We start from the raw sequence: 26,971 nt of genomic DNA on the forward strand, positions 1-26,971 counted from the left end.
GGAAGGGGCTCTGAGGTCTCCGCAGCCTTCTCCAGGCGGACATGCCCAGTTTTCCCAGCCTGGCTCCAGGGCAGGGAGCTCAGCCCTCACAAACATCTCCATGGCCTCCTCTGGAGCCACTCGAGCTGCTCCGTGTCCTTCTCACGCTGCAGCTGGACACAGCTCCAGGTGGGTCCCACCAGAGCAGAGCAGAGACGGTGATCTTTTCACACCCCAAAGGAGGTTTCTCTTCAGTCTCATGTCCACTAAGCGTCCTGACAAGAATGAACATTCCCGTGCTGTGGGATCAGGAGAGCACGAGGTCTGTGGATGCTCTGCTGTGTGCGAGGAGGGCAGAGCTGGCATCAGCAAAGCACTGCCAGTCTGCTGCTGGATAAGCCCAAAGAAGCACCAGAGCCAGCCTGGCCTGTGGCATGAATTCCCCATCCTCAGCCCGGGATCCATCCCCGCACAGCGCCTGCAGTCAGTCCCTGCCCACTGCTCCCCAGGAAACCCCTGCCCACGAGGCTGTGCCACTGCTCTGCTCACGATAAAAACCCCACTTCTTTTATCCGCCTGCAGCAGCTGGAGGGGAGCTCTGCTGGGAGGGCAGGGAGGAGGCTGCCTGTGCTCCCGGCACAGCCAGGGTGCTCGGAGAGCGTGTGGTAGGGTTTTTCACCACCTGAAACTCAACAGGTTTCCCTGGGAAAAGGCAGGAGTGAAAGGTGCAGTGTGTGGCTCTCACCCTCACCGTGACTGACACTGAGCTTGCGTCCCAGAAGGAAAGTCGGAGCATCCCATCTTGCTTTTGCCATTCAGCATCACCAGTGGAGTGGAATATTGCCCTGGGCAGCAGAAAAGCAGCGTTCCCAGGCGGCGGGCTGAGCTCTGTCCCCTCCCTGGCGATGCTCTCTGCCCGTGTCTCTGTACATCCCCCTGCCCGAAGCCCTGCGGAGTGCGGGCACCTCGCTGCGGGCGGCTCGGGGTGCTCTTGCCCTGGGCCTTGGGGACAAGCGGGTGCCTCTGAGCCCTGCTGTGGCAGGAGAGTCACAGTGTAGTTAATAATCTTTTATTAACGACTATGAAGTGAAACGTCCCCGCGGTCCCTCCCTGAGACCTTCGGGTTCAGTTCCAGAGGCACTCCCCCAGCGGATCCCCATTGTGGGTGGGATGAGACGGAGTGTGTTCTTATTTTTTCCCGCAAACAGTCCTGCCGTGCTTTGCGTTTCCTTCCTTCCTCTTCCTCCTATCCCCTTCCCCTCCTTCTCCTCCCCTGCCGTCCCCCGCGGGCCGGGCGGGGCCAGGCGGAGTCTTTTTCTCCCGGCGGGATCTCCGGGCAGGAGCTGGAGCAGGAGCGGGTTCGGAGTGGGTGCCGGAGCCTGGCAGCGCCGCAGGTAAGGGGAGGCGGGCAGGTGGGTGGGAAGGGCACGGGCAGGTGGGTGGGAAGGGCACGGGCAGGGCACGGGCAGGGCACGGACCCGGCATGCGGGGCACGGGCAGCTGCCGCCTCTCCCCCTCGTGTCCCCCAGCCCCGAGGGGCCGGACACGGTCCCCGGGAGGGGTCCCCGCATCCCGGCCCCTCCGTCCCCTTCAGCTGATGGATAACTCCGTGACTCAGCACGAGGTGCGGGTGGGGGGACACACACGAGGCTCCCCAGAAACAAGGGGGCTCCCGGCTGACTTGTCCCCACCATTTCCCCGCGTGATGATAGACCGGTGAGTGACCAGCGGGACACCCACCCGGTCGTGGCTTTCCTTTATCAGTTCCTATAACAAGCAGTGGCAATTAATAGGGAAGTTTTTCCCTGGGCTTTTATCCAGTGCCTTTAAAGCGTGCTGTAAATCCTGCGGGTAATTGAAGGAGCCTTTACCAAAGGCTCTCGAAGGAGCCCAAGGTGAAAGCTGGAGCTGGCCACAGGGCTGTCCCTGGAGAGAGCAGCAGAGGACTGGGAGGATGGAGGGGGCTGCCCCACCACCCCTCTGCCTTTTCCTTGCAGAATGGACCTCCCTCACCTCACGAGTCCCACCGACCTCCCCAAGCACATCCTGGATATCTGGGTCATCGTGTTGATCATCCTGGCCACCATCCTCATCATGACAGTGCTGGTGCTGTGCCCGGCCACTGCTGTCATCATCTACCGGGTCCGAACACACCCCACACGCAACAGCATCGTGTGAGCCACGGGCACTGGGGGACGGCCACCTCGCTGGGCTGGGGGCTACAGCCATGGGACCCCGTGCCAGGCACCTTGACAGGGCACCCTGAGAGCTGGAGCCTGGGCAGGAGCTGGGGTGGGCCAGTGCCCAGAGCTGCTCCTGTACTCGGCTCTCACTGCTCATTTTGCCCACTGAGCGCTCAGGGACTGTGGGGGAAATGACAGCGTGGGCAGCAGTGGCGAGAGGTGTGACTTTGAGGACACGTCCAGCTGGAAATATCTCACTCCCATGAGGGAGGCAGGCTGGTCTCACCTTCACTGTCTCCTCCCAGGCAAGCAGCAAGGAGTGGAAATGCCTGAAAAAGTTATCTCTTCTTTGGAGTCCCAGCTGTCAAGGTGGTTGGGGAAAAAAGAGTCAAAGCAAGATGGATGTGGCTTCTGGTTGTGCATTTAGTGCTTGGCTAAAAGCAGCAGTGACAAAGCCTGTGCTGGCTGCACAGCAGACGTGCAGCTGGCACCAGCTTCTCCTCTACCCATTATCTGCTGAAATGGTAGGAAAATCCTGCAGGGCTCTTGGCTCCTCTGGGTCTTGTGGGGCAGAGGAGTGTGTGCAGTTCCTGCCAGCCCTCCTGTCTGCACTCCCCACTCCTGACAGTGAGAGCTCCCACTGTTTGCCCAGCACACCAGCCCTGCTGGGAGTCCGTGCATGCCTCACCTGGGCAGGTGAAGCGGGAGGAGCAGGTTTGTGCCCAGCCAGTGGCAAGGGATCATGTAAGCTCTTGTATTGCCCTTTGTTATGAAATAAATGGACTTTATCCTTCATGTGAGTGTGTCATGCAGCTCTGTCCACAGTACAGGTGGTGTCTGGCTCTGCAGGATCTGGGATACTTTGCAGCCTCTCCAGGAACCCTCCCTGCTCTGACCTCCTGCACTGCCTTGCCTCGAGGTCCCTGGGGTTCTCCCCGGCCTTGGAGCCCAGCAGGAAGCTCACTGCCAGCCCAGCCCCACGCTGCAGGAGGGCAAACCTCAGTCTGGACAGAGTGGGTGGGAAGGATCCCTCAGGACTTTCTGACAGTGGTTGTGGCTGTTTTTCTCCCACTCGGGTGACCGGCATTCCCTCACACCAGCCTCGTGCCGGGTCAGTGTGGCAGGAGCCCTGGGGCTGAAACGGCGTCTTGGTGACTCACAGAAGGAAGGTCACAAACGAACAGCATGAATCAGGAAGGATGTGGGGAAACACTATGGTGATGCTGGTGGGAATTGTTTAAATCCTATTTTCTGTGCTGAAAAGAGCAACCAGCCCTGCAGCGTTGGAAACCCTGTGTGCCATCCCTGTGTGGCTTGATCCACAGCAGCCAGATTTGGGGTTGCACTGGGTGGTGGGGCCAGAGGGGCAGGAGGCTCCCAGGGAAGCAGGACCTTGGGCAAACACCTCCCACCTTGGGAAAGGAGCCTAGCACCAGAATGCAGACCCTGGGGAGCAGAAGTGCCTGCGCTGGAGCCACTGGCTGTGGTTGTGCTGGGAGGGAGCAGACACTTATTCCTTGCCCAGCCAAAAAACATATTTCTGTTTCGAGCTGTCAACTCTCTCTTCCCCTCTCGAGTTGCAGAGTTTGAGGCAAATAACCAGAGTTATTTTCCTGTTTTTCTTCCTCTCTCCCTCCCTTGCTGGCATGGTGCAGCAGCAGCTGGTGGACATTACAAATGTGCAGGGTGGGAGCAGCCCTGGCTTTGCTCTCCCCCGTGCTCCACCCAAGCACTGCTTCCCTGGGGACAATGTGGGGATGGCCAGCAGCACCAGGAATTAGATCTGAGCAGCTTTGCTATGAGAGGAATAGGGGAAAAGCCACAAACATTGGAGTGTTTTGGGAAGGAAGCCTGGTTTGGAGAAAAAGCATGGAACACCTCCCCTCCTATCCACACAACCATACATGATTGCTGTCCCCACCTCTGCCTTCCCCTTGTCAAGAGCAGCAGAGGGAATTGAGAGATTTCCTTTCTTGGTATGAATTTACTGGGAAGTTTCAAACCCGTGACAAACATTTCCAGGAAAGGCCTTGGAAAGATGGATTTGTTCATAACAACAACAAACATGGAGCTAAATGGCAGCAGTGGTAAAGCAGAGAGAAGCTACGACATTTTTTAAAGCATTAAGATGGAGGAGAATGAATTTAAACTGGATTTCCAACACTGTCAAGTTAGAAATTCCTCCTCCAGGATAGAACAAGATAACCAAATCCCCCTGTGGCCCTGGCTTCAGTGTCTGAACAGTGCTGGGGCTTGGAGGCAATGTTTGCATGGAGTTTTGCCAAGGAAAAATGCCTTTCTGTTGAGAAGCGGGTCCTGCTCCGGTGACGCTGTAGCAGGCAGGGTGATGTGGGCACTGAAGTGATTCAGCATCCACTGGGATGCTTCCCTGGAGGTGCTGGCATGTGCCAGGAGCTGGCTGCTGGCCCGTGGGGGCTGCTGCTGGGGGAGGCAGATGGGGCAGTGGCAGAAGGGAGAAGGGGACACACGATGCTGGCTCTCAGCTTGCTTCTGGGCAGCCTCCCTTTGCAGGGGGAAGGGGGGACAGTGGGCCAGGGGCATTTCTACAGGGAGCAAATCTTCCCCTGGAAAAGGAAGGGATGACAATGCTGGAGGGGGCAGAGCACATAGCCAGGGGGCTGCAGGGGCACTCGGGAAGGGGGACCCCCACTCCAAAGGGTGCTGGGCACCATGGCCAGCAGGGAGGCTGCTGCTGAACCAGGGCAGTGTGTGGGAACACACGGGCTGGGGCAGAGCAGTGAGGGCTGGGCGGGCTGGCAGCCTGGTGCTCAGAGAACTGGGGCCTCTCGCCTGGCAGAGTTTGCTTTGCTTTTGCTTCCGTCACACACTTTGAACAAACGTTCAGCGGTTGCCCTGGGATTGATGCCAGGCGAGGCTGCCAGAGGGAAGCTGCACTGCTGCTAGCCAGGGCACTGCTGCCTGCTGCTCCCCAAGCTCCCTGCCACGCTGCTGGCACCATCCCTGTCCCTCTGCATGAAAATACTTCTCAGTCAGCTCTGGGATAAACGCCGCAGGCAGCACTGGATGGTCCCCACCACTGCTTTCACATTTCCTGTCCTTAGCTGGGGCCCTGCAGCCTGGCACAAGGTCTCTGCAGCCCCTGCATGTGGCTCAGGGGACAGCCAGGGAGGCTGGTGGCAGTGGCAGCATGGTGGCCCAGGAGCTGGAAGCGCCTGGCCTCCCGCCCCGGACTCCTGCCAAACATCTGCTGCAGGCGTGAGCTGGCTCCCGCCGGCTCTGCTGCAAAAACAACCCAGCAGGACGGTTCGTGCGAGGGTCAGCCCGCCCTGCTCAGCTGCTTTTTGGGGTGGGGGACCCCAATCCTGCAGCGTGGAGCAGCACAGTCTTGGTGGAGCCCCTGGCCCCCTTGGCCCGCCCATGCAGCCTCCAGCATGACGTGGCAGAGCAGGCTGGAACACTGGGTGACGTGCCCGGGATGCCATGGAAGGTCAGTGGCAGGGAGGGAGTCCATTGCCTGTGTCTCATTAACTCCTTCCCCTTTCCCAACCTCCACCAGGGCTGATTTGGCACGGCGACCCAACGAGGCAGGACTTGGATAAACTAGTCACTTATTTTTGTTTTGGTTTTAGGAAAACTGAGTTCAGGAGTGACTCAGACTTTCACTGCTCGTGGCAGGGATTAGGGACACGTGGAAGGGACACAGCCACACTGTGCCACATACCACTATAACTAGATGTGGGTGAGAAATAGTAGGATAGGGAGCAGAGTCCTGAGCAGCTCCCCAGGCCTGTCCTAGCTCTGTTGCAGGAGGCAGCTCAAGCCCTGGTCAGGCTCAGAAGTGTGAGCTGTGCTGGGGAGCACAGCACTGGGCACACACTGGTCCTTGCTGGCAGCAGAATGCAGAGACCTGCAGGCCAGGAGCTGCAGCCCCATGGCCTCAAACCTCTGGAGAGCCTGGGAAGTAGGTGGGGAGGGTCAAACCCTGGGTATTGGCTCCTACAGGTTTTGGTAAGGAGCCACTCGTTCCACCCACAGCCATATCTGTGAGAGTCAACTGGAGCACCCCTGTGGCCAGCCTGGTTCTTGGCATGTTGTGATGGGCTCTGTGCAGCCCCCAGGCAGTGGCTGAGCGCCCTGAGAGTTTGCCTCGGCCTGGGGAAACACCCCACACTACTTGGGGTCTAGGCAGGACAGAGATAAGCCATTCCCCCAGTAGCAGTGCAGGTTTAAAGCTTTGGGAAATGCTGCCAGTGACAGAGAAACCCACAGCTCCCCTGCTCCATGGCTCCTCTGTGTGCCTGGGACATGGACCCAACCCCAGCCCTCCCACGCCAGCTGAGGCTGCAGCTGGAGCCTCACAACACCAGCCTTTCCCAGGACGTGCTGTTCCTTCTGCTGAAGAACGCAGACTGGGACATTGCTCCCAGCTTCCTCTTAACCCGTGGCCTCACTCCCCTTCCTTGGTGGCATCTCCAGCAGCTGGCTCAGTGATAGTATCATGGCAGGGCTGACACTGCTTTCTAGTAAAGCCAAACCTCATGCTGGCACTCATGGTCCCTCCAGGGCTCACCCATTGCCACCCCATAGTGTCTTCACCCTAAAACCACAACTTCCTCAGCTCCCCTCCAGCCAGTTAATTCTCCCACTGAAAAAATTTCTGGGGGGATTTCAGGGAATTTACACCTCACCAAGGATATTTTCTTTGGAGACAGCCCAGGGTAAATGCTCACATTCCTTGGCTAAGCAAACAGGACCGTGGAAACTCCTGTCCCAGGGGACACCCAGCAGTGCCCTGCCCTTGACCCCAGCAGGGTGACCGTGGTGCCACAGCCCCCGAGCTGCAGAGCAGCCCCTGGCAGGAGCGATCCTCCCCCAGAGCTGCCCCTAGCAGCCCCTTCCTTTAGCGGGCACAAAGGAGCGGAGCAGGATCAGCCTCCCCCAGCCCTGCAGCCATTGGGGGGCACCCACCGAACCCCAAACCTCCCCAAGGCTGCTGCTGGGTTTGTCCCTGCAGCCATTGGGGGGCACCCACCGAACCCCAAACTTCCCCAAGGCTGCTGCTGGGTTTGTCCCTGCAGCCATTGGGGGGCACCCACCGAACCCCAAACCTCCCCAAGGCTGCTGCTGGGTTTGTCCCTGCTCCTCGGGTGTCACCCGGCTGAGTGAGCTGCTCAGGACGGGGCACCTCTCCCCGCCACCGTCACCTCCGTCCCCCCTTTCCCCCTAAATCTCTCCCCCCACCCTGCGGGTTTAATCCCGGCTCGGGTAACACGTTGCATAAACTCGGCACATGCCGCTGCCCCGTGTCCCCCCGGGTCCCGCCAGCCCGCGGTGCCACCCCCGGGCGGTGTCTGTCCGTGTGTCCGTCCCAGAGCCCACACGGTTAACACGGCCCGGCCCGGCCCCCCCGGGCCATTGGCTCCCCCCTCGCAGCCCCGCAGCTATTTCCCGGCCGCCGGGCTCCGAGGGGACAGCAGGCGACAGCGGCGCTCGTCCCGGCCGCTCGCCCGGGCTGCCAGGGGGTGCTGGCACCCCGCACCCCGCGCCCCGCCATGGGGGGCCGCGCCCGCAGCAGCTGGATTGTGCCCCTTTTCTTGGCTGGGCTCGCCCAGCTGGGGCGAAGCGAGGAGAGGGAGAAGGTAAGAGGAGGGGACACCCGCACGGGGCGTCCAGGGGGGTTTAGGGGCTGTGTGGCACCCGGGGGACGCGCCTGTTCCTCAGGCTCTCTGCAGGACTCCTCGGGGCAGGGGAGGGGCACGGCGGCCCCAGAGCCCCCCTCCTTCCCCCTGCAACCCCGTGCCTGGATCGGGGGAGATTTTCTGAGTTGGTTCTCGCCAAGGGCCAAGAATTGCTGTCCTGGGGTTGGGGACAAAGGGGGACAGAGCCATGCGTCCCCCAAGTGACCTCCCCAGGGGCAGAGCGTGGGGGCTTTTTCACTCTGCAATGTCCGGGTGGGTTCCCCATGTCAGGAAGGTGTGGAACCCACCGTGTCCCCACAGCCCAGCGGGCCAGGGGCACTGTCACCCCCCAGCCATGGTCTCCACCTTGCCACCGGGACCCCACAGTCCCACGGACCCTTCATTCCTCGAGTACAACCCCTGTGATTTCACCTCTTGCCAGCTCCCAAAATAGCCCCTCGGTGGCACTGGGCTGAGCCTGGGTACCCTGGGGGGGACAGGAGGTGGGCTCCTCTGGTTAACCCCTGTGGCCCTGGATGCAGGGGCTGCTCCAGCTCGACCTTTCCCGGCCCGTTCCCCATCCCACCCGGAGCCCGCTGTCCTGCCCCTGTCCCCCAGGGGCGGTGAGTCCTACTCACTTGCCCACAGCCTCGGGATTCTGGTGCTGGCCTTCCCCGTGCCCCAGTGTTTTGCAGCCACTCACCTGGTTCGGTGAACATTCCCCGGCTGCAGCCAGCCCCGGTACATCCGCACGCCCCAGCCAGCCTGTCCCACACCGCGACCTTGGCAGCGGCGTTCAGGGCAGGGGACACAACGCTGGCAGCGGTCCCCACAGCAGGGCTGGCCCCTTTGCCCTGCTGCCCGTGCGGTGGGGAGCAGGGCGCCGGCAGCCCCCAGCCCGCTGCCACGGGATGCTCCTCGCCCCACAGGTGGACTGCTACCCCTCGGTGAATGACACCATCTACAACTACGGGGCCCTGACCATCGACGGGGACGAGTACATCCCCTTTGAGAGGTACAAGGGGAAGACAGTGCTCTTCGTCAACGTAGCCACATACTGAGGCCTGACCCTGCAGTATGTTGGTAAGGGTCCTGAGGGGCACGGGCACCTCGGGGGCAGGGCAGGGCCCAGGAATGCGGCCCCATGGTCCATTCTGCTGTGGGGAGCTGGGGAAAGGGTTAATGCCTGCTCCCCAGGGCCCGGCCTGACTGACTGGAATGGTCTCGGATGGTAAGTGCAGGTGTGGAGGTGTGCCCAGTCCTCTGCTAACCTGCTTCTGGGCTCTCCTTGAATACAGAACTGAATGCACTACAAGATGAGCTGAGAAACGAGGGGCTCGTGGTCCTTGGTTTCCCTTCCAACCAATTTGGGAAGCAGGAACCCGGCCAGAACTCAGAGATCCTCCCTGCCCTTAAGTGAGTACTGTGGGACACCTCTCCCCCAGCAGTGGGAGCAGAGGCTGCAGCTGCTGCTGGCTCTGGACCCAAACAAGGGGTTTGGGGTCCAGCCACCACCCCTGTGCAAGCAGCCAGAGCTGTCCATTGCACAACATCCCGTTCCCCTGCCTTGTAGGTACGTCCGGCCAGGAGGTGGCTTTGTTCCCAACTTCCAGCTGTTCCAGAAAGGGGATGTGAACGGGGCCAAGGAGCAGAAGATCTTCACCTTCCTGAAGGTGGGTGCTATGGCAAGGGGAGATAAGGGGGACAGACCCAGTTTGCTTTTTGGAGGGCCATGGCAGTGATGCATTGGCTCCCCATTGCAGAACGCCTGTCCCCCGGTGGCGGAGGACTTCGGGAACCCCAACAGGCTCTTCTGGGAGCCTCTGCGGAACCATGACATCAAGTGGAACTTCGAGAAGTTCCTGGTGAGCCCCGAAGGTGTGCCCATCATGCGCTGGTACCATCGCACCAACATTGCTGTCGTGAAGAAAAACATCTTGAGCTACCTGAGGCGGCGGCAGCAGAACCATGACGAACAGCAGGACCAGTAGGGCCTCAGGCTGCTGGCATGAGGGCCAGCACCCCCCCAGCTGCTTCCCATTCCATTCCTTCCCCAGATGTTCCCCAGCAGCAGGAATCACACCCTGTTCCCTCCATTGCTCCCCGTCTCTGGCAGCCCCCAGTCAGGATGCTGGGCTGAGGGTCTCATGGCAGAGACCTCAGTAATGGCAGTAAATACTTGCAATATCCCTGTGTCCCACCTCCACCCCTGGTGGTGCCATCTCCTGGCCTCCAGCCTGCCCTCTTCTCTTCACCATCCCGGGCAGTGGGAGGACGCAGGGGCTGGCTGTCCCTGGAGGAGACCACATCTCCATGAAGGCTTGGCCCGAAAGCCCCCGGCTGGGGCGGGCCTGGCCTGACCGTGCCGAGCACGGAGCAGCTCTTCAGTGCATTCAGGCTGCCCGTGCTCCTGGCACACAGATGTGCTCTCTCCTGGTGAGAGTGGCTGGCCCCTCACCGCCCACCACAGAAACACCAAATAAAGGCTCTGCAAATGTGCAGCACCATGTCTTGGCCAGGGGTAGGGGAAGCAGAGTGGGGCACACAGTGGCCAGCCTGGGGGTAGCAGTGCATGACTGGAGAAACTTAATTTTTTCCACAGTAACTGCAGACATGGACTTATCAACACAACCCTGAATTTGAGGACAGGATGGGGAATCAGTGCAGAGCACAGGTGGGCAAAAGGGGCGGGAGGCAGGACCAGGGACAACCCCCAGTGAGGAGCATACTGGCATCCTGTACCTCCTGCTGTCACAGCTGTGACAGCTACACTTAGAGAAACTCGGCTGTGTTTGTTTTTTCCCCTCCAGACCTATTTTGTGGAGCAAGATTTGCTGTGTGCAATGTCAAAGACTGTCCCCAGGGTCACTGCTGCATGGAAAGGCAGAGGGGGCAACAGGGGCTTCCTTGCCCTGGCAGAGGTGGGGGGCAGAAGAAGGGAGGGTGAGGGGCTGAGCTCAGCACACAGAGGGAGATGGGGACATGCACTTGGGGCAACAGATCCTGTGGTGCCCAAGGAAGGGCTGGGGTCCCCTTGCACTCAGTCTGTCTCCGAGCACATGGGGACCAACAGCCCTGGTATCCCTCCCTCTCCCCTCCCCACGCAGAGGCTGCCCCACAGGAAGTAGCTTTCAGGACAAAACCAGAGAGACTCAGACACACTTCAGTCCTTAAATAAATACGAAGACACCAATCACCCTCAGGCTGGGCCACAGCTGCGGCCAGCACCTGCCTGTGAGTGTGGGGTCTCCCGCCACCGGGAGAGTCCCCACTGTTATCCACTCCTCCAGGGGCTCTGCACCGGGGCAGCTCCTGGGAAACACTGGCTCCTCTTCCCTGAAGACCCGGCTCGGGTCTACAGCGCTGCCAGGCCAGGCCTGGCTCCTCGTGGGATAGGGGATGGCCGCAGGGGACTGACCCCACGCTGGCTGTCACCACGATGGCACCTTCAGTCCCTCCTTCATGATATCCTTGGGGGAAGGCGCTGCTGAGCCCCCCACGTGCAGCACATGTCCTTGCACAGGCATTGGTGGCCGGAGGAAGCTCCTGGACACACACACACGGGCACACACACACACCCTACTCCTCTTGCACTGGTGTCGGAGCGTGGCCGGTCCTTGGCGTTAGGGCAATCCGGGACCTGCCTGTTCTGAGACACAAGAGAAGGGTGGCACAGGGTGAGCACACTTCTTCATTCTCACACGAGCCCCACAGGAGGAATGCCAGCCGTGGCATGGCTGGTATTCCTGAGCACCAAATGCCGTAACTCCATGAGCTGTTTGGGCTCAGCCTGACTTTATGTGCCATGGGCATGCTGGCAGGGATGCAGCAGGGACCAACCCCATGGCAACACCATCCCCTCAGCTGATGAGAGGTGGGGCTAAGGGAAAATGGCCACTGCCTGGAAAGCTGTGCCCTCATCCCTCCCCCACGTGTTTAGCCAAGTGCCCAAAAGTCTCAGGGTGAAGGACGGGCACCCCTGTCAGGGAGGGTCTGAGCCTTACCCAAGTCCTTGGGGACTGGTTTCACCCCGGCCACTGGTTGGGCATTCTGGCTGCGAGCCATGGCACAGGGCGGGCGCCAGGGGTACTCAGGCTGTGGAGGAGATGGAACAGAGACAGGGAATTACCTGGCATGTGAATCATGAGGCTACATTCTGACAGACTGACAGTGTGTGAAGAGCAGAAGGAGCGGGAGGAAGGGGGCTGAGCAGTCACATGCCACCAGGACCCTGCTCAGCTCCCTGCTCTGGGAGTCAGTGGCTCTGGAGGGCAGGGAGCCCAGACCTGCCCACATGTCACCCTCTGCTCCCCCTCCCGCTGGCACAGGTGGAGTCTCACCGGGGGGAAATGGTGGAAGTTCTGTCCTTGCGTGTGCTCGGCCGGCATGGCTGGCGGGTACCGGATCTGCTGCCACTCCTCGTAGCCGTGGTACACGGGGTGAGCCACGGGGGGACTGTACTGGTACTGGTACATGGGGCAGGCTGGGCCCAGCGGCCCCGGCCCTGGCTCGGCGTGCAGCCTCTCTCCAGAAGCCTGCAAGGAGCCAGGACAGATGCTGGGGAGATCCCAAGGGCAGCCCACCATCACCCATTGCCTGCAGCCCCCAGCCCTCTGCCCAAGGAGGGCTTCCTCCCATCCCTACCTGTTTGTGCTGTTTCAGCAGCTTCTTCAGCTTCTCCTTTTCCTCCTTCTCCCTCTGGCAGTCGTCTTTGGAGGCTCGCAGCTGGAGGAAGAGGGGTTAGTACAGAGCCCACCCTGCCACCTCCCATCTTCATGAGTTAGGGTTGCTGAGGGAATGTCTGCACCAGCCTCCCTCCATCAGACCCCCAGGAGAGGTGCAGAATGAAAGGAGTTTCTCTGGCAGTGACAAGCATCAGAAAAAACACCCCTCTGGGCTTCCTGCTCTCCTTCAGCCCCTACTCTTAGTTATGTACAGGGACTGTGACACTGGGGGCAAGCATTTCTGAGACACATGGGGCTCCCAGAGTGCTGCTATTAGCACCCAGTGCTGCTCACCTGGTTGCTGGAGAGGACCAACTGCTTCTGCAGCTTTTCCAGCTGCTGCTTCAGCTCTTCCTTCTCCTCATTCATCCTCTCCCTGTCACTCCGTTCCCGCTGGAAATCTTCCTCGAAAATTTTCACCTGGCAGGAAGGAACAATGTGGGTGCACCTTGCTGAGGGCAGACACCTCCCCTAAGCAAGTCCATCCGTGTGCTGCCATCCTTGACTCCACCAGTCATGCCAAGCCCCAGGCATGTGGGCTGGCCCCACTGCCCATGGCTGTGGTCCTTCCAGATGAATGCCTGGAGGATGCTGAGCTGGGTCCCCAACCTCCACCACCCCAGCCCTGACACCTGCCCATCTGCTGCTGGCACACAGGGCTCTTTGCTGTGGAAACTGAGGACATGTATTTCCTTGTCCATCCCCAGTGGCTCCGTGTCCTGCCCTACCTGCTGCTTGAGTAGCTCATTCTGGGTCAGCAGCTCCTGCTGTGGCAGCTTCCCTGCTGGCTCCATGGCAAAGATGGGTGGTGGAGAGGCTTGGACGTTCAGGGCCTCTTCTAGTGCCTAGAGAGGAAGAAGAGGGAGCAGGGTCAGAGCAAGTTCAGTGCCCAAGGTGTCACTGAGGACCCCGGGCATGTGCCCAGAATGGGAAGTGGGTGTAACGGCACGGGCAAGAGGGACAACAGACCCTCCTTGAACCCCCCTTCCTTGGAGCCAGAGGGATGTGGTGGGCCTCACACAAGTGGTGGGCCTGACACAAGTCTCTGCCTGAGCAAGAGTGGGTTATCAAGGTCAGGTGAAGAGACTGGAGAACATTAAAGACATTTTGCAGTGAGGGGTTGTGCCCTGGTCCCCACCTTGTTCAGCCTCTGGATCTCCTTTTCCTGGTATTCCCGCTGCCTGGTGACTGGAGCCAGCTGCTCCTGCAGGAACCGCATCCTCTGCTGCAGGTCCCTCACCTCCATGGCCAGCCTCTCCTTCTCTGCCTGCAGGACCCAGGGTGGGGGGAGATCAGCCAGGGTAGGGCAACAGGGCTGGCAGCTCCCTGTCACCCTTCCCAAGGGACTTGCCTCCTCTGTTTCGATCCGTGACTTGGCCAGGAGCAGCTTGCGGTCAAAATCCCGTTGCTTTTGCTCCCGCTCCGACTCCAGCTCGGTCACTGCCCTGCGGGCCTCAGCCAGCTCCTGGTGTAGGTCCGTGACCTGCCAGGAGGGAGTGGGGACGTTGGCCTGGAAGGACCCACGCTGGGGGAAAGGAGGCACGGGCAGCCCCCAGACCTCCCTACAGCGTTTCCTCCGAGTCCCCACAGCCAGCACCCAGCAGGAATGTGCCCCCAAGCACCCAGCCCTGAGCACCCAGCCCTGAGCACCCAGCCCTACCTTCTGCTCGTACTTCTGCTTCATGGAGCGGAAATGCTGATCCCATTGTTTATTCACCTCCAGCAGCTGCAGGGAGAGAGGGATGGCTGAACAGGAGCCCAAATCCTGCTACGAACCAGCTGTGGTGGTCCCCAGCAGACTCCTGTCATGAAAGCACTTTGGAGACCAGCTGGATGGAGATCCCAGCTCCCACAGTGCATCCCTGCAGCTCTGAAGCCCTGCTCCAGTCTCTCGGTGCCATCCCAGCCCTGTGCCCACTCTGCCCACTCCCCGCCTCCTTAGTGGTGCCTCCCTCCCAGCCTGGTCCTCACCTCCCTGCGCTGGTGCTCCAGGATCTTCACCTTCTTTTCCTTGGCCTCCAGCTCTTCTCTGCCCGGCGCCTTCTCCACCATGGCCCCGCTCTGCTGGACGCGCACGGGGGGGACCCTCAGAGCTTTTGTGGAGGATGTGCCCAAGGCCAGCTAAACTCGAGCCAGTTCCCCTCCCACTGCCTCCCCCATCCCCTTGAGACCCTGAGAAGTCCTGCTGGTCATACTGGGACAAACTGGGGGCTCGATTAAAATGAGGCCATCTTTGCTGATGTGTCAGCGGGCTCCCTGCCTCCTTCCCAGCCCTCTCCAAGGAGATGCTGCCTCCTCACCTGCTGCTGCTCGGCAGCTTCCCTCTTCCCACTGTCCTGGCTGCTCAGCGTCACCATCCTCCGGAGCTCCTGGTTCTCACACCTGTGGGCAGGAAGAGATGGGTCAGCAGGAAGAAGCTTCCAGGGCAGCCCTGTCTCCATCCACATAGCCCATCCTCACCTGAGCTTCTCCAGAGCCTGGTTTCTCTGCTCCAGGTCATGCTCCAGCTTGGTGCGCAGCTCCTTGTTCTCACTGTGCAGCGTCTCACACAAGGTCTGGAGGGTGAACACTGGCAGTGTGAGGACCATGGCCAGCCCTGGGCCACCCACACCTCCCACCAAGCCATGCTAAGGAGGTGTGTGTCCACCTCAGGGTAGGCATGAGGGGTTTGGAGGGAAAAAACACAGGGAGGAAAATCTCCAAGAAGTGCCAGGCCAGCCCTCGCTCACCTGCAGGAACGATGTTCTCTGCTCATTCTTGTGCACCTTGGAGGCCAAGCGCTTGAGCTCGGAGGCCATGTAGCCCATGCGCACAAAGACCTGGTCCTTGCTGGCCTCCTTGGCACAGCCACTCAGTGTGTTCTCCAGCTGCTGCAGCTGGGGCAGCAGGTTGGCATCCTCGTTCAGTGGCTGCTCCAAGTCCTGGGAATGGGGAGGGGATCAAGTGTGGTCAGACCAGTTAAAGGAGCATTGTAAAGTCCCTCTCAGGGCAGATCAACTTCACGTCCCATCCAGGGCTGTGCTGGGGAGCTGGGTCAGCACCAAGACACTCTGCAGCACCTCTCAGTATGCCGAAAAACTGTGTCAACTTTGTAAAGGTCTTATTCCCAGCTGCTGGATATGGTACACCAAGGCCCTGGGTGGAGGAGGACATGGCAGCAGCTCACGGATTCCCTGTGCCCCCTGGCAGTCTGAGCAGAACACACTCTCAAATCGCTGACTGCAATGGAGCCATCTCCACCCTTGGTCTCCTCCACCTGAGCTCTTCCCATCTGCACCAAGACTACAAATCCCAGCTCCTGAGACTGTCCTCTCTACGTACATCCTGCTCTGTGCTGGAAGGGGTGGTGGTCTTACCCCAATTCCCATGTTCTCCTTCCACCTGTCCTCCTTCTGTGCTCCCTGCTGCTGTGGCACACCAGGCACCAGGAACCCGAGCCCTTTGGCAGGTGACAGCCAAGTGGCTGATGCACCGGATTTAAACAGCAGCTGGGAAAGCCCAGGTCAGGGCACACCCACCAGTGTCAGGGTGTACCCTACCCATGGGGAGTGTCCCCAGGAGGTTTATGCTCCTCTGGTGTGGTTAGTTAACTCCTCCATAGCCTAGGAGGTGCTGCTGGCACACGTGGCACTGCTGGGAGGAGCTGGGGATGTGCTGGCACACCTATGCCTGCTCCACTCCCAGCCCCACTGACTCACCTGCTGCCTGTGGGGATGCCCCAGATTGCACCACATGGCAGTCCAGTGTGTCCCCAGCACCCTGACCCCGGAGTTTACAGCCCCCAAACCTGCTGTGGAAGGGCGTGTGTGGGGCACAGCACAGCCAGCTCCTCCCACCCATGTCTGCTAGCAAGGGAGGCAGTGAGGACCCAAGCTGGGAGAATCTGCTGTGAGCACAGGACTTGGACTCGGCTCAGGCACCAGCAGCTGGTGGCCAAGCAGATCCCATTCTGTTCTCCATCACCTCATAGCCGCACCCCAGGAGTGTCCATTAAGACTTGACCCCTTCCAAGAGTCTCTCTGGGCAAGGAGAACAGGATGTGCAATGAGAGCATGTCCTCTTACTGGTGCCAGCTGATGTTCATTCCCCTTGGGCTCACTGTCCTTTCTTCCCTTCATTCCAGCACACAAAAAACCAGAGCAGGACAAGATGGTGCAATGATAGTCAGGAGGGCATTCAGGTGACAGCAAATGGAGCACACAGAGGTGCTTTGGCTAGGGCAGACCCTGTCAGCAATGACAGGCCTTAGAGGCCTGGTCCTCCCACCCAGTGTGGGCACCAGCTGAACATCAGACCATCGCTGACAGCCACCTGGGTTGTCACAGCTCTTCCTGTCACTGTTGTGTGGCATCTGCAGATATTGGCATCCCCATCTGGCTGGGGCTGCTTCACGGGCCCCTCACCCAGGCCCAGCCAGGCCAACTGTGTTTGGGGGAGGACTCTTGCCCAGTTTATCCCTCCTCTGTGCTTTGCTCAAGAGCTTCCTTGACATGGGTCATGCAGCCCTGCTAGTGCCTGCCTGGGCACAGAGCTGAAGCCCTGCACACCCCCAAACCCCTGACATTGGCCCAACTCCCCACCTGCCAACACCAAATCCTGCAGGCGCCAGGGCGACTCACCGCTCTCCTGCCCTCCTGGGGAAACCCCTGCGCTTCGATGGCAACAATCTCAAACTCTGAGGAGGATCCCTGCAAGGGGAGGCAGCCAGGTCAGAGCTCCCCAGGGAATGGCAGCCCGAGATGCCCATCACACAAAGAGAGGGACCACCAGGAGTACAGCAGGGGAGCTGACCCCTCCTTTGTGGTTCATCCCTGTTTCTAGAGGCTAAAGGCTTCCTCCTTTTGCTTTAATTAGATGGACAGTGCCTCCCTTCCCAGCCATGCCAGCAGCAGCTTCCACACTGAGCAGACTCACACTGGGAGGTGATTTCCGTGCTTCCACGTCCGGCTGGGCACTGCCCGGGGCTGCCCGTGCAAAGCTGGGATCAGGGCCGACGGCTGTGGAGAGGGGAGAGGATGCAGCCATGAGCCTTTTGGAGAGCAGGGCCTCTCTCCACCTGGCACAGGGATGCAGACAGCAGAGCCCTGCAAGGTCAGGCACCCACGGATGATTTCTACCCCACCTATGGGGATGGGATAGAAATCTCCTTTTAGAAGAGAGGATGGCGGTGGTTTGATACCATCATATCATTGCAGAGATGACATGGCTGCAGGGGACCTTCATTAAAGTCTCTTGCACAGCCTTTCCCTTCCCTCAAGCTCAGGATTCTGAGCCATCAGGTTATTCCTCCCGCATGAGCCTCACATTACCTACCTCCTGTTTCCACCAAGTCCTCCAAGGAAGATGATCCAATCAGCATTTTATTGTCCTTCACAAGGTCCTCTGCCTTCTGTCGCAGCTTGGATGCCTCGACCTGGGACTCCTCCAGAAGCTCTCCTGTTGTGGGCAACAGAAGGATGCTCAGCCTCCTTCCCCCAGGGCCTGTCCTGCAGTAGCCCCATCCACCAGCACCAAAAACCCCATCTGGCTGGAAGCAGTACCCATAATAGTTCTTCTTCACCTGAAAACAACTATTCTGGGATAAATCCAATGGCAGAGCTGGATCAGCGGCTCACTGGTTTCAGAGATCCTCATGCTGACACATAGAGGACTGGTTATAAGAGGCAGAAGGCACCACTGTGGCTCTCAGAGGTCTCCTCTGCTTCCACGAAGAGACAAATTTAAGCCTTGGTGGTGGACTTACAGGTCCAACCTCCCCACTTTGGGGTCTGCCATGAATAATGCAATCCTCCCCCAGTGAGGGGGGGCTGCTGTCACACCAGTGAGTCCCTGTCCCAGGTAAGAGCATGGTGACACAACAGGAATCACGAGGCAGGTGGAAATTCGGCTGCAGAAGCAGGACTCAAAGGAGGAAGCTGGCTCACGAGACAGAAAGCAAAACTGGGGGTGGGAGCGGGGGAAGGCTGACAAGGAGAAGAAAGAGGGTGGCACAACTCAGCTGGAACATTTCAACAGTGGCATGTTCCTGCTGCTGCAGGGAGCACTCAACACCAGGTTCCTTGAGAAACAGCTGAGAAAAGCCCCTGGCCCAACAGTGCTTGCAGGAGGTGGGGATTTTCATCAAAAGCAGAACTGATCCTAGCACCCATGAACTCCAAGGAACTGTCCTTGCTTCAGCACTTGTCTTTCCAGCGATTTATTCCAACATGAAACACTCCAAAAGTTCAGCAAAATTCTTGTTCCCTCTGCATCACCATGTGAAAAAGCTCAGACATCCTGCTCAACCCTCCAGGACAGGGAGAGCTTTGCTGCTGCCCCAGTGCCAAGACCCCCAGCTTCTACCAGCACCCTTCCTCAGCCAACCAAGCAAGTCCTGGCTTTGTGGGCACAGGTTGGGCTACCCCAAAGGCAAATCTCATCCCCTTGGCACGCAGCAGTTACCGATAGACTTGATCCCTTGCATCTTCTCCTTCAGCCGGGCGTTCTCCTCCACCAGCCGCTCCAAGGCCGTGGTTCCATTCTCCTCTGAGCCCCCACCAGGGTCATAGATATGATAGGGTCCTCTCCCTTCCATGCCTGCTGTTCAGTCGCCTATCTCCCAGCCAGGCATCCCTGCAAGGCAACGGAGCACGGTGTCACCTTTCTCTAGCTCCAGATGGTGCCACAGTCCCCTGGTCCCAACCGTTTGGGGGTTTAGGGCGCTGTGCTGGTGCCTCACTGCTCGCCAGCCAGCCAACAAGTGACCCAGGTGAAGGCACTTCCCCTCCAGCCCTGCTTGTCAGGGTGACTCACGGCCATGAGAACTGTCACACGAGCAGGCATCACCAACAGCCCCACTCGGGGCTGGCTCTCACCCATGCAGGGCACTGGAGTCACAGAGAAGGTTGCAACCCCTGGTTTGCTGCATGCCAGGAGAGATGGAGATGCAGCTCAGGAGCATTCACCCACACCAGAGCAAACCTGGGCACTGTCACCAGGGTATCCTGCTCAACACGTGGTATTTCTCTGCACAAAGGCTTGTCAGGGGCTGCCTGGGGAGGGGCAGCGTCTGCAACTCCAAAAGCCTTAAAACAGCAGCTGAGGGGAAGTTTGGGCAGTATTGGGGGATGACCCCTAGAAGCCAGGCAGGGATCTACTCTGTCCTCCTGCTCAGCCAGAAAAACTGGCTGCCTGAATTGGGCACAGGAAACATCCAGGCATGTGCCTGGCTGGGAACAAAGCCCAAGGAGACAAAGCACCCACAAGCACTATGCTAATTGCTTTTCCAATCCCTTGCACTTGTGGGTGGCCTAAGGCCTCCCCCTTGCAGAAGTCTGGCCTGGGGACAGCTGGGCAGGATCCTGGTTCCAGGTCTCACCCATCTCCTGGGGGGATAAAGCAGCAGCTGTGAATCACAGCACAGCTTATCAGAACTATGCCATATGATGCCAGCTTGCTAGGACATGGAGCAGAGCAGCAGCTGAGAAGGTCTTGATGCCAGCTGAAGCTGGGATGCTGCCTGGGGGCTCAACAGGAGCACCCCAAAGTGCTCTTCTCTCAGCCAAGACAGCTGGTGAGGAGGAGAGGGCTGAGAGGAGGCATTCAGAAAGGGGAAGGGGGTAGTCTGTACCCGAAACTGTCTCAACCTCAGGCTAATGCTCGTGCCATGAGTGATCCAGGCTGATCTCCAGTTTGAATGACCTGCCTGCCAGGGAGCGGCAGGGACTTTCCAGATGACAACTGTCACCTGGCAGCATCCACAACTGGAACAGATCCTTAATTAATGCCAGCCTCGGTGACCAGGAATTAGGCCTGGCCTCAGCAGCACTCTGCTTCTGGGAGATGCACTGGTGCCTTTCATCATTCTCCTGCTCCATGGGTGCTGCCAAGCCTTCCAGTGCTCTGTCCCCTTTATGGGGAGCCAGTAACTCCATCCCAAGCAGCTGGAAGTGCCACTGGGAGCTGCCCAGCTGTGGTGACGTGGGGTGAGCTGAGCAGAGGCTATTCCTGGAGCCCAGAGCAGCTGATAGGAAGCTGTGGAAGAACCAGGGCCATTTCTGAGCTGTGGGTCCCAGCGATGGCAGCACTGTCACAGCCTTAAACAGAGGGCAGGTTTGAATTAGGCATTAGGGAGAGATTCTTTACTGTGAGGGGGTGAGGCACCAGAACAGGCTGCCCAGAGCAGCTGTGGATGCCCCATCCCTAGAAGTGATCAAGGCCAGGTTGGATGAGCCCAGTGGGACCCTCGTGGCTGGGAAATGCCATCACCTGTGCCCACGCTACCTGCCTGGCCAGCCTGGCAGAGGATGGGCATGGTGTCACAGGCTGGCTGGGGACCCGAGCCTGCTTCTCACTGCTCTCCAGTCACTACATGCTGCTCCAGACCTGGGGCTTTGGGAGGAGCTGGTACCAGACCCACCCTGCAGTGACCATCTTGTGGGGCATCTGCATCCCCCACCGGGATGAGCCCAGGTGTGTGTCAGGGAAGGTAGGAAGAGGAGGAAGAAGAGGGAAGAGCTGCCTTCTCAAGGGTACCATCTCCCCATGTGGCTTGGAAGCAGTATGAAATACCAGTCCTCATTCTCTTAATGTCAGACCCCAAACCTAGAGGTTTTCTGCCTTGTCCCATAGCACATGGGAGGCACCTGTCCCCTGTGCACCCCTGCAGGAATCCCTCAGAGTCCAACTGCACTGACCACTCTACCAAACAGCAGAGCTCACTCACAGTGATCCCATATTCTCCCAGCTGGATGGAGCCACTGCAAGCCTCTGATATTCCCTGTTCTCAAGATTCTGTCAAGAACTTTTCCACTCAAGGTCTGTACCCCACCAGGGAGATTGCTGCAAAGGAACCACAGGAGCTGTTTTCAAACAACAGCTGGGGAGAGGAACTGGATTATCTCCAGCTGACTGAAGCACAGACCAGCCACAAATTCACCAGCAAACAATAGCCTGCAAGAGGGACGGGTTTCCACAACATTCCAGGCCATCACCAGGGACAGGGTGGGTTTTCCTGGAGTGGAGGCACAGTCCAACTTCTGCAAGGAGCTGCTGAAACAGAGAGGTCACCCTGGGGACCAGAGAGCAAGTCACTGATCCCAGTTTTGGTTTGTTGTGTTTTTTTGGTTTTTTTTTTCTTTAAGAGTTATGACAAGGGAGATTTACAGTAAAAAAAATCTCATTTCAATAAAAACACAAGTGGAGGAGAGAGGGACATACACCAGCACCTAACGGTGGTTAGATACGCAAAGAAAACATGACTACCACAAACTCCAGCAGAAACCACCAAACCACCAGAAAACACTTCCCTCTTTGCCAGTCAACTGTTCCTAAGGTGATGTGACAATATTTCACAGCCCTGAGGCTTGAGGGCCAGGCTTAGACCGTTTCTGCTTGGCTGCAGCTCACTGGCTCCATGCCCAGCTGTCGTCAGAGACTGCCAGATGGGCACCTGTGGGTGTTGCTGGTTCCATGCAGGACACCAAGGCCTTTAGGTAACAAATTTTCATGGCAACTCAGCAAAAGTAGAGAATGAGAGTGTGAGTGGGCATGGGAGACTCATGGGCAAAGATGAAAGCAGAGTGGTGTTTAAATAGCTGTGCTGTGGCTTGGGAGTGAGCTGGAGCTGTCACTGCTGTCACCCAGAACAACATGCACCACTGCCACAGCCATCACTGTACCAGCCATGCAGAAGTGTCAGAAAGATGTGATTCCTACTTTAATATTACTGAACACTGAAGATACCAAGGCTTAGGATGAGAAGCCTGTGCAGGAGGGGGCTGGCACTGCTGGGGGTTTGCCTTGGGCAGTGACCCCAGGGTAGGGAGCAGCCTCCCTGAGCTGCAGCAGGCTTGGCAGCCCTTCAATTCCCATCCTCTGATGGGAACCCCCTAAGGAGAAGGGGTTTTTCCTTACTCCAGTGCACAACACTCACAGGAAGCCTCCTCCGCACCAGGATCACAGGAGGTGAAAGCAAATCCCTGCAGGCTGCCAGCATAATTTTCCCATGACTGGGGCTGCTGGGTCCCCAGCATGCCTCCTCAGAGGGAAAGCAAAAACCACTCAGACACCATGGAATGATTTTTTCTGTTTGTTTGTTTGATCATTTTGCTGGAAAACACTGTAGCCCCCAGACTGGTTTTCTTCTACACATAGCTCCAGCAGCTTCCCAGACAAGGGAAAACCATTCCTGGGCTGCCGCACTGGTCTCATTTGCAGGAAAGCAAAAGTAAAGTTTGCTTTAGGAGGCAGCAATAATGAGACTTTTTGGGCACTGCAGTTCACTGGTCTGGGAGTAATAAGAGAAGAGGAAAGCAGGCATTGCAAGGCTCAGGTCTCAAAGGGAAAGGTCTGAACCTCCCCTTGCAGTGTGCTCCTTTCCAGCCAGTTTAGCCACAAAGAGAGGGCGGGAAAGGCAGGAGCCCTACCCAAAATACAGCAGGTATTAAAGACATCCCCTAGCCAGAAATCCCACTCTTGTCTCAAAAACCCACCTTCTAAAGAGGCTTCATAAAACAACCTGCTTCTGATGAGGCTGCTTACAAAGAAAATAAAGCGTTTCCCTGGGCCTGCCAGGTTTACAAACACAGCTAACCACACACAGCTGCAGAGCTCCTCAGGATGGGCTCAAGCTTCAATGCAGGCAGGACATGCAGCCAGGCATGGTAGTGGTGCTCTCCTGGCAGCACGGGGTGGGGGGGATTTATGCAAGCCTGTCTTCTGCTGCAAAGACATCTGGCTCATCCTTCCTGCTCCACTTCTCCCTGCAGAGCTCAGCAGCATCATGGCTGCTTGTCACAGCACTCCAAAGCAGAACAAGGCACAGCCACCCTTTTCCTTGTAGCCTTCTCCTTGATTCCAAGCTACTCCTGTCCAGCTTGGTGTGCTACAGCCAGCAACAACCAAGCTGACAGGTGATAGCACATAGTGACACCACAAAGCTAAACCAGCAAAGTGCCACCCAAAGTGTAAGAACTGCTGCTTTAAAACAAAATCTGCAATGCCACAAGAGTAGATGGTTTGGTTTCCTCCACCCACGAGAGTTTTGTACCAGCTGCTGGCAAGCAACAACCCACGGCCCTGTGCTAAATAGGTCTGCCTGGCATAGGTCAGGCTGAAAGGGCGTCGTGGGATTTCTTGCAGAACCAGGAACGATGCCAAAGGCAGCAAAAAGCCTCTCCTGTTTTCTTCTTGCTTACTTCACCTCACCACAGAAACAGCTCTCAAGGACGTGCCTGGTTGGAGCCTTGCTGTCTCCAGAATTCACCCCAGTGCCCAAAGTCCAGTCTGCGGAATGCTTCAGCTGACAGTGCTCTCCATGAAATGTGCGCTCCAAAAGCGCTTGTGGCAGCAGAACAGCTCCCATTCCCCCAGATGGGAATAACCCACCCAAGTGATGGGAATAATCAGCTCAAAGGAAAAAGCTGCATTTAACGTCTTGATACAGGGGGCAGCCTGTGTGCCAGGGTCACAGGAACAGCATGGCCAGATCTCTGAGAGGATGCAGACCCCCATGAGTCACATCTGGGGCTACTCTCACCCAAAAGCAGCGGTGACAGGCAGTATGTTTTTCTCTCTGTCCTGCTGAGGGTCTTGAATGGACTTGAGGGAGCAGAATGGAATTGAGGGGGCGGAAAAGGGGAGACAAGCTGTGCCTCCCTCCCAAAAGAGGAGGATGCTGCCATCCCTACTCCAGCTGGTCGAACCTCTGGATCAATATCCGATGCGGACACACACGGTTGGACCAGAGGGAAGAAGTCAAAGGGAAAAGAAACCAGCACGGACAGGAGGGTCCTTGGGGCCATGGCCGCCGCAGCCCCCCGAAGGAGCCCCGAACCGGCCGTGCCCGGGGGCGATCGCAAACCGGGGGCAGTGGGGAGCAGATGCGGGGCCGGGAAACGCCGGGGTCGTGCAAGGCGGGGCGAGGGAGGAGCGGGGCCGGCCCGGGGCACCAGCGCCGCCCGGGGCCGGGGACCCCCACCCGCACCCCGCCGAGCCTCCTGCTGTCCCCCGGGCACCGCCGGCAGCACGGACACCCCGCCCGTGCCCGGCCGGGAGAGGGGAAACTGAGGCACGGCACGATTACCGCCACAGCCCGCGACACCGGGCGGCTCCGGGAAAAATCCCCGGGGGACGGCGCGGCCCCGGCCCCCTCCAGGGTCTCACCCCGACCACCCGAGCGGCCCGAGAAGCGGCCAGATACGGGCAACGCGCAGCCCCGATCCCGGCAGCTCCCTCCGGGCCGGGCCCCTTCGCTGGGGCGGCGCGACCCCGGTGCTCGGTAAGACCCCGGTGCCCCGGGCAGGGCTCCTGTCCGCGAGGGCGGCAGGGCCCCGCAGCGCTCCGAGCTCACCTGCCGTGCGCCCCACGGCGGGGCCGCCGCCCGGGTGGCGATCGGGGCCGGGATCGGGGCCGGGATCGGGGTCGGGGGTCTCGGTCCGGGTCCCTCCGCTCCGCCACCAGCGCCGGGCTGGTCCCGCCCCCGGGAAATTCCCAGCCTGACGGACGGGCGGCGCAGCCAATGGGCGCGCGGCGGCGGCTATAAAGCGGAGGGCGGGGAGCGGGTGGGGAAGGTGCGCGTCATGGCGGAGCTGCCGTCTCTGTGTCCTTTGGGTTCCCTGGGGCTGCACGGGGGTCCCGCCCGGCTCAGTGGGGCTTTGCTCAGCCGGCCTCCTGCGGGAGGTTGCGCTCGAAGGGCAGCGGCGAGGCCGAGCCCTGCAGCGGCTCTCCCGGCTTGTGCAGACACAAAATGGCGGGGCCGAGGGGCGCCTCGTGTACCCCTCAGTGGCTGAGGGGAGGCTGTGCTGAACCGCTCCGCTCGCCTCGGCCCCGGCAAGGAGGAGGGGGTGCTGCCGGCTGGCCGGGGCTGACGTTCCTCTGAGGCACAGAGAATTCCCCACCGAGCCTCTAAGTTAATGTTAAATGAGGGAATTTCATCCTCTAACCGGAGCATGCATTCCAAGGATCCTATAGCTCTGTGCTGCTGCTGAAATTGTGCCGTGGTGAAGCACCGAAAGCAGCCAGAGGGGCACCAAGCACAGGGAATGTCTTGGTTCACTCTGCTCTTCGGGACTCAGCTTAACAGCTGCCTGATTTTCTTTCTTCTGTTGGTTTTGCCACAAGGAGAAGGTGGTGGGTTTTTATTAAATGTACGTGTCAATAAAAGCAACGAACCAGGAGCGAAGAAATCCCGCTGTAAGCGGCTGTGCTGCTCTTTGCCTGTACTCCAGACGTGTCCTCATTTTAGGTGACCTGGTGCTGGGTTCATCAAGGTCCTTCAGTGGAGATTGAGCTGTTTCCAGCTGCCCCAGTCCTGGTACTCAGCTGCATTCACACCGCTCCACCACTTCTTGGGAATTTGATGTTTTGGGTCATAAAAATTAGAAGCCCAGAAATTCCTTTTCCTGACTGCCCTTCACTGGCAGCAGAACGTCACCCTGGCAGCCTGGCTGGGTTACAGGATCTCAGCCCTGATGGGACCCTGATGTGCTCGTGTCTGAAGTCTCAGCTGGGGATGAGAGAGCAGGACCCCACACATGCCCAACATCTTCCCTTTTGTTCCCTGAAAGTCCTGTTTTACCCCGATGAAAGGCCCAGTGCTGTTCTGTAACCCCTCGGAAAACCTGTCTTCAAAGCTAAAGGCAGTCCCACCAAAACAGAAAACACCTTGTTTATAAATTAATGCCTCAACCTGCATGAAATAACAAAACCCTGCTTATTTTTTCTAGGAGAAAAGGGGTTTTGCAGCACCCCAAAAGCTGCCTGCCTTCCCCTCACTCCATTGCGGGAACTCTCACACCAAAAAAATCGTCGTGCTACTCACCAGGCTGTGTTCTGGAGGGGCTGGGGGGAGGGAGAGCCCTTCAGAGCAGGAGCTCTGTGCCTGCAATCCCCAAATGCAGGAAGGCTGGCCCAGCTGAGCTTACTTTTAGGCATGGAGAAGGGGAATTCCCCATGATGGAGGTCCCAGACAGCCTGTGTGTGGTTTTGATAGGGAGCCAGGCACCACTTAAAGGGCTCTCCTGTGCTGTTCCTCCCAGGGGCCCTTCGTGTCAGGTATTAGTCAGCAAAAAGGTGGGGGGGAGCTGTCGTAGAGGCTGTGATTCACTTTTAGACAACTGGAGAACCTCGTTACATCATTTTCCTTGCCTGGTTTCTGGGCAGCTTCACTGGGATTACAAATGTGCTTTTCCTCAGAGAAACTGCTGCATCTGGCAGGAGGCTTTGTTGTTCCATGTATCATCCTTGTCCCTATCTGGAGTCACAACAGAATGCATCTTCCAGGGGGAGCAGGGAAGAGCTGGGTGTGTTGATGGAGGTGCACAGGTGATGGTTTTCCTGGGTTGCAGAGAATCCCTGGAAACCATCCACCAGGAGAACTGGCGGTCAGAACCAAGGCTGAGCCAGCTGGTGCTGGAATAAACAACAAAGCTTTAAATGTTTCTGT

At 58.6% G+C, this 26,971-nt stretch overlaps 3 protein-coding genes across 11 annotated transcripts; 2 read left to right on the top strand and 1 right to left on the bottom strand.

Annotated features, from left to right (window-relative positions):
- Positions 1-1,057: 1,057 nt before the first annotated feature.
- Positions 1,058-2,630, top strand: SMIM3 (small integral membrane protein 3). Of its 2 annotated transcripts, XM_030284165.4 has the most exons (3): positions 1,058-1,373; positions 1,977-2,153; positions 2,468-2,630. In XM_030284165.4, the coding sequence occupies exons 1-3, from the start codon at positions 1,150-1,152 to the stop codon at positions 2,493-2,495; spliced, it is 429 nt and encodes a 142-aa protein (XP_030140025.4). In that variant the 5' UTR covers positions 1,058-1,149; the 3' UTR covers positions 2,496-2,630. The 2 variants fall into 2 exon arrangements, with proteins under 2 accessions (XP_030140025.4, XP_030140026.4); XM_030284166.4 differs by lacking the exon at positions 2,468-2,630 and having other exon boundaries at positions 1,075-1,373; positions 1,977-2,294.
- Positions 2,631-7,696: 5,066 nt separating this feature from the next.
- Positions 7,697-10,326, top strand: GPX3 (glutathione peroxidase 3). The gene is given in 6 exon segments (NM_001270980.1): positions 7,697-7,783; positions 8,752-8,905; positions 9,121-9,238; positions 9,396-9,495; positions 9,586-10,040; positions 10,077-10,326. Coding segments are annotated over 5 exon segments (687 nt in total). The 3' UTR covers positions 9,814-10,040; positions 10,077-10,326.
- Positions 10,327-10,979: 653 nt separating this feature from the next.
- TNIP1 (TNFAIP3 interacting protein 1) lies at positions 10,980-25,038 on the bottom strand. Of its 8 annotated transcripts, none has more exons than XM_072935414.1 (18): positions 24,878-25,038; positions 18,988-19,158; positions 17,860-17,982; positions 17,461-17,543; positions 17,166-17,234; positions 15,276-15,467; positions 15,007-15,101; positions 14,847-14,928; positions 14,518-14,607; positions 14,207-14,272; positions 13,894-14,029; positions 13,685-13,809; positions 13,275-13,391; positions 12,841-12,966; positions 12,467-12,547; positions 12,163-12,357; positions 11,827-11,917; positions 10,980-11,466 (listed from the first exon to the last, which is right to left on the bottom strand). In XM_072935414.1, the coding sequence occupies exons 2-18, from the start codon at positions 19,118-19,120 to the stop codon at positions 11,402-11,404; spliced, it is 1,869 nt and encodes a 622-aa protein (XP_072791515.1). In that variant the 5' UTR covers positions 19,121-19,158; positions 24,878-25,038; the 3' UTR covers positions 10,980-11,401. The 8 variants fall into 8 exon arrangements, with proteins under 8 accessions (XP_072791515.1, XP_072791514.1, XP_072791516.1 ...); XM_072935413.1 differs by having other exon boundaries at positions 14,518-14,610; positions 24,878-25,019; XM_072935415.1 differs by having other exon boundaries at positions 10,980-11,471; positions 14,518-14,610; positions 24,878-25,019.
- Positions 25,039-26,971: the final 1,933 nt, after the last annotated feature.

This window comes from Taeniopygia guttata, chromosome 13 (genome assembly GCF_048771995.1).
Source record: "Taeniopygia guttata chromosome 13, bTaeGut7.mat, whole genome shotgun sequence".
In the NCBI taxonomy this organism is placed as follows: Eukaryota; Metazoa; Chordata; class Aves; order Passeriformes; family Estrildidae; genus Taeniopygia; species Taeniopygia guttata.